Source organism: Pelodiscus sinensis, chromosome 1 (assembly GCF_049634645.1).
Source record: "Pelodiscus sinensis isolate JC-2024 chromosome 1, ASM4963464v1, whole genome shotgun sequence".
Taxonomy (NCBI): Eukaryota; Metazoa; Chordata; order Testudines; family Trionychidae; genus Pelodiscus; species Pelodiscus sinensis.
Window position 1 is genome coordinate 207361432 of NC_134711.1, and position 13406 is coordinate 207374837.

The 13406-nt window shown below is 43.4% G+C and overlaps 1 protein-coding gene across 7 annotated transcripts in view; it reads right to left on the reverse strand.

Moving 5' to 3' along the window:
- Positions 1-13406, reverse strand: part of CNKSR2 (connector enhancer of kinase suppressor of Ras 2) — a 377408-nt gene that overhangs the window by 267244 nt on the left and 96758 nt on the right. For all 7 annotated transcript variants that reach the window (XM_075913326.1, XM_075913323.1, XM_075913322.1 and 4 more), the window contains one exon: positions 4594-4681. In XM_075913326.1, the coding sequence (XP_075769441.1) occupies positions 4594-4681 (88 nt within the window). The remainder of the gene's footprint in view (positions 1-4593; positions 4682-13406) is intronic.

Sequence of the window (13406 nt, forward strand, 5' to 3'; positions counted from 1 at the left end):
CGGACGGGAAGATGCAAATAAAGCCCGGGATATTTAAATCCCGGGCTTCATTTGCAACTTCGAATGCCTACATTAGCCTCCCTAGTTCGAACTAGGGGGCTAGTGTAGACATACCCACAGTTATTTGTGACACTTGTGGGCAGGGATCAACAGCCCTGGGCCTCATTTCCAGTTTATGTTCCTAAAGTTCATGCTTCAGGGTTTCATCTGGCCACTAAAAGGTGGAAGAAAGAGATTTTTCTCACCACCACCAATGTATTCTGGGATTTTTCTTTTAATTTCCTTCCTTCCTCTGAACCAGGAAGGATGGCTAAGGCTGTAGATGGGATGCTGGAGAAAGTGAGCCAAGACTATGAAGTGGCATCAACTATTCTCTCTCAGATGTTTTTATGGCTAGTTCTTGCCTACATGCTTGGGGTCCAACTGATTGCCACACATGGGGTAGGGAAGGAATTTCCCTCAAAGCCAGATTGGCAGAGACTTTGACATTTTTTTCACCTTCCTCAACAGCATGAGGATGCAGATGCCCTGCCAGAATTATCTGCATATATCTCATTTAATCATTTCTCTGCCATGGAGGGGGGCCTTGAGCACTAGTACAACTCAGCCACCCCTACTGTCTGCCTGTGACTCATAATAGTCACATAATAGTTTCCTGGAAGTCTCATTTACTTTGGTCTAATTACCATTGTTGAGTGTGGTGTGCTGGTGTTGGGTGTTGCCGATAGCCTGTCAAGTACAGGAGATCAGACTAGATGATCTAGTAGTTTCTTGTGGCCTTAACCTCTGTCATCATACGAAACAGAATCAAGCTACAGGTTTGCAGAGCTCTAATAAAAAAGCAAATTCCACAGAAATGAGTAACAACTCACAAGGAATAAAATATCCATAAGCAAACTAAACCATTCTTCACAAAAATCATCCATAACACTGAAATTTATGATTTATTCCCTAACTAGCCAATTAGCCTGTCATAAGACGGGGATTTTTCAGGTCTCTCCTGAGCCTCCGGTGTGTGTGTGTGTGTCTCTCTCTCTCTCTCTCTCTCTCTCTCTCTCTCTTTCTTCCTCCGCCTCCCCCCCCCCCCGAATCGGGGGACCGCGGAGCCCAAATGGCCGTTTGGGTGCCGCATTCTTCGTGGGTGTGGAGCCCAAACGGTCGCTTGCACCACTTGCTCCCACACGGCAGCCGCGCAGAAGTCAGCCGAGCACCATGGCAGGAGGCGAAGGGGGGCAGGGCGGTGACGTTCACGGCCGGGGGCAGAGCCTGGAGCCACTGTCATGCCGCACATCACTGCCCTGCCCCCCTTCACCTCCCACCGTGGCACTCGGCTGACTTCTGCGCCACTCAACCAGGCCACAGTGAGGGAGCAAGCGGCGCAAGTGGCCATTTGGGCCCCGCAATCCCCATGCAGCACAGGCCGCCTAGAGGGAACAGCCAGCATTTCAGGTAACAGTGCCCCCCCCCCCCCCCCCCCCCGAGGGAACAGCCAGCATTTCAGCATTACAGACTCTCAGACATTGGGCTACTATATATATGATGCCAGCTATCTTCCGGGTAGTCCTTCAACTTTTTATTTTTAAGAAACAAAAACATCATTAGATAAAAAAGGAGTAAACTTTCTGGATCGCCTATAAAATTAATTCATTGTCAAATGGGAAATCATAGCTGGTTCCTCAAAAATTAGATAAACAGGGGCATTAACTACACTGACATAATCAACAACTTTTAAAGACAATTGATTACAGCTTTGCTAATCATAGGGCACTGGAAAATACTAGGACAGATCTTTGGGCTGTTTCCATCAAGAGTATAAGAGACCTACTTTAATTACTGGCATTAATTCATTTAATGTAGCAGGTACCAATATTAGTTTGGACCTAAGTCATTTTTCACTTTTACTGGAAGGAGAATAGCCAAGACTGGGGACCGGTCTAAAATACAGACACAAAACAGTATTACTGTTGTTGCATTTTTTCATCAGTAAATCTAAAAAAAAATTATGGAAACTGGGGAAGGTTCTAGGTTTTATACTCTCTCAGGGTATGTCTACATTACCACCCTAGTTCGAACTAGGGTGGTTAATGTAGTCATACGAACTTGCAAATGAAGCCCGGGATTTGAATTTCCCGGGCTTCATTTGCGTCTTGCCTCGTTCCACGAGGCGTACAGATAGTTCAGAATAGGAAGCGTAGTCCGAACTATCTAGTTCGTGCCGCATGTAGCCGCGGGCATGGAGTCCGCACTAGCGGACATTTAAAAATGGCGGTGCCCGGCAACATGCAAATGAAGCCCGGGAAATTCAAATCCCGGGCTTCATTTGCAAGTTAGTATGACTACATTAACCACCCTAGTTCGAACTAGGGTGGTAGTGTAGACATACCCTCAGAATATAAGCAATTTTACCTTCTATTTCAGGGAAGTGAAGTCTAAACTTTAAAACAAAATACTAAGTAATGGACTGTAGGTCTCTTGACAGAATTTGAAAAACCAAATATACATTTTAGACACATCAGAAAACATACAATATCTGCAGAAAATTCTAGATATGAATTCTGCAAAAAAGGAAGGTGACTGAACAAATGTAGAGTAAAATGAAAAAAAAATCTTCTGAACTAGTCCATTTAATTTAATCTACTATATATTTGACAGTTTGTCTGTTGGTGAGTGAGCAAGTCTATCTGTCCATTTGTTCAAGAACTCCTACTAAATGGTAAGAGCTAGGACCACCAAATTTAGGACACAACTTCCTCTTATGATGACTTAAAATAAAGTAAGGGTTTGATTGTATGGGGGTGGGAGTGTGAAGTTCCCCTCCAAGCTCAATCTGGCTGGGGAGGACAGGGGGCAGAAAAACCTGGACCTGCCCAAGCCAGGGGACTTGAACCCTTCCCACAGCTGTACCCACTGCAGTTGCAGCAGCCATGGAGAGGTGCTTCTCACTTGACTCCAAGCGACTGCAGTGAGAGAGGGATGGGATAGTCCTCTCTCCCTGAGGCAATCTGCATACTGAACTCGTCACCCCCTGCCCCACCCCAGATCAACGGTTTAAATGAAGAAAAACAAAAATTGAGTTAGGACTCGAGCAACGCTGCATAAGTGGTGAGGTAACTGGCTCTGTGGACATGGAGAAGTTGGTGTATGTGATATACCTTGACTTTAGCAAAGTTTTGATATGGTCTCTCACAAACAAGTCAAGGAAGTATGGATTGGATGAATGGACTATAAGGTGGATAGGAATCTGGCTAGATTGTTGGGTCCAACGGGTAGTGATCAACTACTCGATGTCTGGCTGGCAGTCAGTTTCTAGCAGAGTGCCCCAAGGATCAGTTCTAGGGCTAGTTTTGTTCGACATCTTTATTAATAACCTGGATGAGGGGATGGATTGCACCCTCAGCATGTTTGCGGATGACACTAAGCTAGGGGGAGAGGTAGATACGATGAAGGGCAGGGATAGGGTCCAGAGTGACCTAGACAGATTAGAAGATTGGGCCAAAAGAAATCTGATGTGGTTCAACAAGGAAAAGTGCAGAGTCCTGCACTTGGGACAGAAGAATCCCAAGCCTTGTTACAGGCTGGGGACTGACTGGCTAAGTAGCAGTTTTGCAGAAAAGGACCTGAGGATTACAGTGGATCAGAAGCCCTTGTAGTCAAGAAGGCTAATGGCATATTGGGGTGCATTAGCAGGAGCATTTCCAGCAGATCTAGAGACATTATTATTCCCCTTTATTCAGCATTGGTTAGGCCACATCTGGAGTACTGCGTACAGTTCTCAGCTCCCAACTATAGAAAGGATGTGAACACACTGGAAAGGATCCAGTGGAGGGCAACCAAAATGATTAGGAGGCTGAGGAACATGACCTCTGAGGAGAGGCTGAGGGATTTGGGCTTATTTAATCTGCAAAAGAGAAGAGTGAGGGGGGATTTGATAGCAGTCTTCAACTTTCTGAAGGGAGAGAGGCTGTTCTCAGTAGTGACAGATTGCAGAACAAGGAGCAATGGTCTCAAGTTACAGTGGGGGAGGTCTAGGTTGGATATTAGGAAAAACTATTTCACTAGGAGGGTGGTGAAGCACTGGAATGGGTTACCTAGGGAGGTGGTGGAATCTCCATCCCTAGAGGTTTTTAAGTCCCAGCTTGACAAAGCCCTGGCTGGGATGATTTAGTTGGGGTTGGTCCTGCTTTGGGCAGGGGCTGGACTCGATGACCTCCTGAGGTCTCTTCCAGCCCTAGGATTCTATGATTCTACAAAATCTTCCAGTAATGGTTTCTCACTTAATTTTTACCAGTGAAATGCAATAAAAATATCAAATAGGAATTTTCAACTTGATTCTTGTATAGACTAAAAAATTCAAAATAAAGCTCACCATTGCAACACAGAAGAAAAGAACGTGCATAGCACACCCCACATGAAAAATATGTGGATATTGAAACAGACATTTCTAAAAAGCATTTTACTAAACAGTACAGTTTTCCTTTTATGGTATAACTAGACCCAGAAAAATGAGTGACACAAAATGATTCAAGTTGTAAATGGCCAGTTACCATTAAATAGGCAACAAATCCAAAGGAGGATAAGTGTATAGTCTCTTACCTGTTGTACAATTGTTGTTAATTCCAGACAGAGCTGTATGACATTATTTCTTGTTACTGAGTAATCCGTAACAGCAGCAAAAGGTGATCTAAAATGAAGAAAAAGAATGTTTTTGGGGGATGATGATTTTTTCCCATTTCAGTGGCGCATAATGCACTTTAAACCCCAATTGGTTTGATGCTAACTCTTAACAGGACTGAGTAGTACATCAGAAATATTTTAAATCCACTGTTAGCATTTTCTAAAACTGTCACAGTACCTATAATGTTATGTCACCTCACTTCTTGGCTTTTCACGATTCAGTAAATCACTCTGAGAAGTTCTAATCATAAAGGCATCTCAAAACCCAGCAACTTCTTTCTGAAACTGCCTCCAATTCACCTCCACTTCACCATATGAGACTTATATATACACAGGTAGCCTTGGCACACACTTACTAAGAAAAAAAAGCTATTGTTTTCATCTGTTGTACAGCTGGTGCCCAGGTATGAATCGAGTCATTAATGAATTTAGCTAATGCACTGAGCCCTGGTCTACACGAGGAAGATACTTCGAAATAACCCCCTTATTTTGAAATAATAAGTGGAGTGTCTGCACTACCAAGCCCGTTATTTTGAAATAATGGGCAGGTTATTTCAAAATCTGTACTCCTGCTTTCTTCCAGGAATAACGCTTATTTCACAATAGCTTTAGTGTGTATGAGCCGGTGCTGTTAATTCAAAATAATTGGCCTTCAGGGTGCCTCTCACTTGTGACTGCTCTAGCCACACCTGCCACTTCCACTTCTCCCTTTCTCCTGCAGAGCTTTATACTCCAGACTGCATGAGAAGAGCTTGTGGCATGTGGCCTACTTGGCAAGCCCTGTGCTACACAGCAGGAGCTGACGCAGCCATGACAGACCCCAACGCTCCCTCAGAGTCTCCCATGACTGCCAGCTCTCCTGCAGCACCCTCAGCTTCAACTGGCCAGGGACGCAGGAGAGCTCCTGTCTGGTCTCGAGCAAAGATCCTGGACCTCATCAAGGTCTGAGGGGAGGCGACCAACATCCAGTATCTCTGCACCAGAAACTGGACTGCCGATATCTGCAGATGGATCTCCACCAGCCTGGCCGAGGGGCCAGTCACCTCTCCCACCACCACCATTTCGTCGCGTCCAGCTAGGATATGACTGGTGTCAGCCTCCATAAAAGCAAGGTTGCAGATGAGGAAGTGGAGGAGGCCAGCCAGGCGACCTGCCTGCCAGCCAGGACTTGCTCCTCTCCCTGGAGTCAGTTCCCCCGCTCCCAGGATGTCTCCCAGGCCTTGGATGATCCCAGGGAAGGCACTTTAGGTAAGTTCTATAACTTTCCCTATCTATACATGGGGGGGGGGGGGGGGCAGATGGCAGGCTGTGTGATCCTCACTCAGTCTACTCAGACTGGGGATTGCAAAACAGCTTGTGCATGTGGGTGCACATGGAGCACCAGTCCAGAGCACTCAGCCCCATGATGCTTTTACAAAGGAACCCCTCGATCCTTCTCACAAGGTTCCTAGAGAGGCCTGCCTTACTCTGACTTCCGTGGTGGGACACCTTCCCAAAACAAGACACCACTAAGTAGTCTGGGATCATGGTACCACACAGCCATGCCTTACATGGAACAGGGTCATGCTCATACTCAGACAGCATCTGCTCACAGTCAAGCAGAAGAGACTGTTGGGGAAGGAGGGAAGAAGTGGGGAACCAAGTAGCATTCTCTGCCACTTATACACACCTCCCCTTCCACCAGTGGGCAGGAACTGGAGTTCCCTCTTGGTGGGATGGCGCCACTGCTGGACCCAGTGTGGGCAAGATGCAGAAGGACACCGAGCCACCCTGTCTCGCCTTCCCATGCACAGGCTCCTGGACTTGTCCCCAGGCAGTGGGTGTAGTGATACTCCCATGGGACTTAATAAGGGACAGATGGCCAGCCTGCAGTCCTTCATCTGGGACTTGGAGAGGAGCACCAGGAGTGGGCCACTGACTGGCATGCCAGCACGAGGGCAGCTGCTCCTCCCTCACCTTGGCGATGGAACACATGGCCTCGTGCACTGTGCGGGGCCACCAGCCACCTCTCGGCCCCCCATGGCTTCTCCTTCTAGCCCCCCCGTTGGAGTGCAGGGGCCCCAGAACACAAGGCCTCCCAAGCTACCTGAGGCAGGCGCCAGTCCCAGCCTCATCCCTGAGACCCTCTCTCTCCTCCTCATCCCTCCCCCATTCCAGGTTCCTTCCCCAGTCCCTGCCCTATTGTATATCCCCCCAATAAACAGTCTTGTTTTTTCAACAAAGGCGGCTTTTTTATTTGCTCTGCAGGGGAGAGGGGGAAGGTGGGATGGGAGGGCAGGGAAAGGGAGGGGTGGGGGAAGAAAGGCACACAGAGGAAATGCAGGGTCCCCTTGTAGATAAGCACAGGGGAGAATCTCACACCTGGCCTTGCTTGAAACTCTCCCTCAAGGCTCCTCTGATGAAGACAGCTCCTTGATGTGCTTGCCAAATGGCACTGGTGTCCGGCTGCTCATATGCCCTGGCCAGCCATTCAACTTCTGCCGTCAACCCTGGCAGAAAAGTCTCTCCCTGCTCTCACACAGGTTGTGGAGCACACACCATGTCACCACCACAAAGGGGATGTTACACTTGCTGAGGTCTAGGCGGGTGAGGAGACTCCTGAACCTCCCCTTTAAATGGCCAAACGCACACTCCATCACCATGCAGCACTTGCTCAACCTGACACTGAAATGTTCTGTGGTGGGGTCCAGGCTGCCCATGTAGGGCTACATGAGCCAAGGGAGCAAGAAGTAGGTTGTGTCACCCACGATGCAGATGAGCATGTCCACCTTCCCAACTCTGATCATGAGATGGGGAGGAAAACATGCAGGGAGCGTTGAATAACATTACTTCCTGCATGTCCTGATCAACTGACATTGAGTGAACAAGTATAAAAAACACATGGTGCTGGGATATAAAGATATTATTGGCACTCATTAGAAATAAGTTCAGATCCCACTCATGTAAGAAAAGTTGAGAGAGTTTTGCAATTTTTGTTGATTTTTTCCTTAAAATCAGAGGACAGTAAACATGAGTTCAGTGATCAAAAGCTCCCTAGACAAGGGCAATCATAACTAGCATGTGTTACATAGTTTTGATAGATTTCTACAATAATTTCTCCATATGCAGTAATGCAGTTTTTAAGCCAGCTATCTTAGAACTGTTCAATGAACTAGTTGTGTTTCCCAATACAAAATCAGGAATCCCCTCCCCTTTCTATTAATTTAAAACTCCCATCTTAACCCTGTTTCACCATAGCATGAGGGAGTCACAGGGCTCTGCACCCCCAAATGCAGACAGATGTGACTCTCAGCCAGCAGGTAGATCAGGAGGTTTATTAGTTGACAGGGGCATAGCATAGAACAGACTTGTTAGCAAAGAAACCAGAAGCAGTCAGTACAATCCCTCCCAAGCTCAGGTTACGAAGAGCACTGGCCATTGTGTATGCGGCAGGGACCTATCACACTGAAATTCCCATAACCATCTAGGTATTAGTACCATGGCCAAGGAAACTGAGGCACACATATAAGGTTACTATAGGAAAGTAGAACTCACATGCAACATAACAAGAGGAACGAAATCCCCACTTAGTTACACTCTGATAGAGTCACGAGATTCAAGTACAGATTGAACCTCTCCAGTGCGGCACTCAGGTCCGGCAACAACTGCGGCTGGCAAGATTTCAGTGAGCCGAATGTCTGCTTATCACGGGTGCGGCCAAGTTTCCTGCAGTCCCATAAAGTTTGCTTACAGCCAGTCCTGGCTCTCTGTGTTCTATGCAGTTATAAAGCTCTAAATTTACCCCTAAAAGTCTTCTAAGAGCCCAGTAGGCAGTGGAAGTGTTGCTTTGCTGAAGGTGCTGGACTAAGAGAGGTTCAACCTGTACCTTTAAACTTGCCGTAATTGAATATGCACTTCAATTTGAAGTAATTTTGAGGGAGCCAACTCTATATATTAGATGGAAGATGATATTTTTATAATTGAAGTATAGCTGGTGCAAGATGTGCAGAGGCTAAGACAACTAGAAGCAGTCCTAACAGTGCAGGATTAGTTAACATTGCAAATCAGGAGTTCAAGAGTGCTTGACAAAATGAACTTGTCAAATGCTACAATCACTACTTAGGTGCCATTTTTATACATCTACAACAAGTGTATGGTATACTAAGTGTACCCATAAAAATACATCTTAACCAAATTACTATAAAATATGCACTTATAGGTTTAAAACTAGAATGAACTCTTCAATTATGAACTATAATCTTTAAAACCAGACTACAGTATACTAAAAGGTCAGAAATATTTGTATTTTTCATGCACATTTGCCACAGTTAAAAGGACAAACCCCTTCTAAAGCCATGATTTAAAAAGATGATATTCACTTATGAACTCTCATCTTTGTTTGGAACAAATGAGTTCAAGCCACAAATGGTATTATTTTACTTTATGTTTGGATGTTAATACAATTTGATCTTCAAATTACACAGCTGGAATCTATTTGATGGTTCAAAGCCTCTAGCATTTTTTCAAACAAAATTCTATGGTAGGCTTTTGGTTCTAATACAGCATGATCTTCTCATACTTTTACTATTCATTGGGTTACACAGTTCATAAAGACAATAATGAAGCTTTTATTAGCACTGTTCTTAATGAAGAACATTCAAAATACCCAAATAAATTTGATTTAACTCAAATTAAAGAACACAAAAATGGCACACAGACTGCAAATATAACTTAACATAAAAATATAACAAAAACAAAAATGAGAAAATGGACATTGAAAATAAAAAGTGAAACTAGTAACATTGGTGATAAGCGGATGGGAAAGAGGGGAGTCAGAAAACTTGCAAGCAATTATCTCATTCCAGTAGCTAAAATGAACAACAAATAGTGAGAAACAAGGTAAGTAAGGCTAATCTCAATTTCAAATACTGAGTTTCAATGAGATGTCCACTCCTAAATCAACTCTGCAAAATTTTAACTAGGATGTTCCATATAGGATCACCGGCTAGCTTCCATAATAGTCACAATTTGAAGCCTCAGTGTGACACAAAATCCTGTTTTCATTAATAAAACATACGCCACAACAGTAAGGTGTGTAACATTTTACACTATATTAAAATTATCTGTCTGTTTCCAGACCGATCAGACCAAACATAAAAAGCAGCACATACATGTTACACCTTGATAATCTTGTGTATTGACTATCACAAAAACCTCCTTCTTACACATGTGCTAATACCATTTTAATGCATGAAAAACGCAATTGGTAAAATGGCTTTCCACACCCACTCAGAATACATCCTTCCCATACTTCTTTTAAGTCCCCAGCCAACCGTATCAAGTTACAACTTATAACATCTTCCTTCAAAATCAGACATCTCTCCATCCCTCTGACCTGCCACTCTCTGCTAGCATTTAAGGCCCCAATCCAGGAGAGCACTTAATCAGGAATATAATTTCAAGGATGTGACTAGTCTTACTTGTCATATCTTTAAAGTTACACACACATTTAAATGCTGTGCTGGATGAGAGCCCCATTTCATTCACTGACTTCTACAAATGATGTCAGCCAGCCTCAATTTCCCATTTACCCACCTTTTGCATAACCACCCCTAGTGACAAACATGGAAAAAGTCCTATCTGTGGAAACTCTTTATTTTCCAACCTGTCATAGGGTTAAGCTTTGTCCATTCAAAACCTCCTTGAAGTCTCCCTCCCTCCCACCCTTCCTCTGCAACAGCCACAAGAAGTGAGGCAATAAATCAAGCAGAAGTTCTATATATGCTATTATTCCCTACCACAGGCCTTGCTGTATGTCCTACCTACTTTCTCTGTTGTCCTCTTCAGATTAATAGCTTTTCCTAACTGCTATTTGACAAAGTAAATAATTACAAAAGCCATGGAGTTTTTGGGGAGTTTTCGGGGTTTTATTTGGGTTTTGTTCTGTTTTTTAAATTGGGACTTTCACTAAATCATTTAGTGGTATCACAACCTCTTAGGAATTTTAAAAAGTTGATAAATTCACTTCACTGTTAAAATCTCACTGCAGAACTGGAAGATCCAGTTAGCTAAAAGAATGCATCTTAGTTATGGTTTAGTCTCCATGTTAGAGTACTCTGTGATAGATTGTTCTTTTCAACAGCCATACATAACCTATGATTGCAAACAAGTGAAAATTATAGTTCAAGGTTACATTAAAACTAAAAGACAGAACACTACCAAAAAAATCCCTGTTACTTTAGCATACATGAGTATGCTTCCAGACCATGCATCTTTCAATGTCACAATCAACCATCTCCACATTTATTCTTTACCTGTTTGATTTGACTTTGCTAGTAACTCCTACTCGGAGCTATAGTTTTGAAAATAAAAGTGTTTGTAAATAAATGCATCAACACAGCTGGTATTTGCATGATCTAAATGTCTTAATAAAAATGTTACCAAATGCAGTAACCAAGTTCCATTGCTAATAGAAACAAACATTTTTATCACAGAAGTCATGCGATACCTAAAGATAACCTCATTCTTATCCTATCATTAGCACAAAGAGATAAGTGTGCAAAAAAAATTAATCTTAATAACCAGAACCCATTTTGAGTTTCTTCAAGAATAAAACAATTTCAGGATAATCCAGTCTGTAGCATAATTCAACTTTCAGAGAGGACAGGCAGAACCACCCCCAAACAAATGAAGCAAAACACTAAGGCTATGTCTACACTCGCGGCTTCTTGCACGAGTAATATGCAAATGAGGCTATGCATGGAATATCGCCAAGTCTCATTTGCATAACTAATGAGCCACCATTTATTTCAGAAGAGGCTCTTGCACAAGAAGGAGCGACTACCCTGCCCCTTCTTGCACAAGAAAAACCCTCTTGCGCAATGCCATTACACCTACTACTTTTCAGGAAGAACGGCACTGCGCAAGAGGGTTTTTCTTGCGCACGAAGGGGCAGTGTAGGTGCTCCTTCTTGCGCAAGAGCCTCTTCTGAAAAAAAGTGTCTCATTAGGTATGAAAATGAGTCTCGGCAATATTCCACGCTTAGCCTCATTTGCATATTACTCGCGCAAGAAGCCGCGAGAGTAGACATAGCCTAAAGGTTTGCATTATAGTACACATAACTGTGCCAGTACTCCATCTAAGAATCATGGTATTAGCCTTTCATGTACCATGTTTACTTGTACTTGGACTTGGACTGTTTAATTCACTGTAAGTAGGAAATGCATTGACCTTTGTATGGAATAAGAAAGACTTTTAAATGACTGCTTTGTTAAACATTTGCAGCTGTTCCTGTGACACTAATAGATGTAAGTGCCATAGTAATTTTAGGTAATATTTACTGACATGTTCATTACCCACATTCAAACAAACATAAAGCAGAGTCTACAAAAAGGGAAGATAAGGCTCATGAACAACAAACTAATAACCAAGAAAGAAGCGCATAGATTCATTTTTTTGTCTGTCTATAAAGATACGATGAATTGTATTTTCAGATCATGGAATATTAAATAACTGCCAACAAACCAACAATGGCTCACAAGACAGCATGATATCGCAGCACATAATGAAGGGAATTGTTACTTTTAAAGTATGAGTTATTGTTTTAACACATTTTGGTGACTAGGAACACTTTAGACACAATGGTTGCAGGCAACACAGACTTGCTAATTCCCCTTTTATCAGCAACTAAAAACCAGCCACATTGTGGGCAAGGCTCATTGACTAAAAACAATGAAGGAAAGAAATCCATCACTTTCTAAGTTCTATAAAATGTACAGAAGAGTCTTACTAAACATACCATGGAAATACAAGACCTATTTCTTAGTGGAAGTTGAATTCTACAGTGAAATTACTGTAATCAAAAGTATTCAAAGAACATAAGAAAGCTGAATACTAAGACCAGCACGTGTTGTACTGAACTCAGGAATCCTGAATTGTGTTCCAGGGCACCAGCATAGACAGCTAAGAGCAAGAAGATTGACGGGTCCTGGCTATTAGGTCCTATTAGCCAGGTTGTATAGAAATGGTGTCGCTAGCCTCTGTTTCTCAGAGGCTGGAGATGGATGACAGGAGAGGGATCACGTGATGGTTACCTGTTTCTGTTCACTCCCCCTGGGGCATCTGGCATTGGCCATTGTTGAAAGACAGGCTACTGAGCTAGATGGACCTTAGCTCTGACCCAGTATGGCCATTCTTATGTTCCTGATTCAGATGTCCATATCTATTCAGTAAAATGCTTAATTTTAGGCATATATTTACACCGCATTGCAAGTAGGGACATTAAATAGTGGTTAGTAAGCTAATCAAGTAGCCAATGGAATTTCCATAAACTACTTGATTGGTTGATAATGGGGTTCACCGTGACACTGCTTTTTGAATGTAAGAGCTGCCAAGTTGTTACTACATTTAAAAAGCAGAAGCGCAGTGTCTGGGACCTGGCACAAGATGGGACTACTCAGTCCCAGCTCACACTAGGGCCCCTGCTGCACCTTTGCCTCCCCTGCCACCACACGGAGATGGTGCTAGGGAAAGACAGCTTTTAAGCCAGCTCCCCCCAGCACTGGCTCCTATTTCCCCGTCCTTGCTGTCTCTCATACAAAGGTAGCAAAGGGATGGGAAGCAACTATTCTAGTAGTTATTTAATACACTGAAGTGCTTAAATACATTGCAACAAGACTTAAATACACTTAAGTGCTTTGAGAAATAGTTTTGTTCAGTTGAGATCATAGTCTCGTGCACTTCAAAAGGAATTA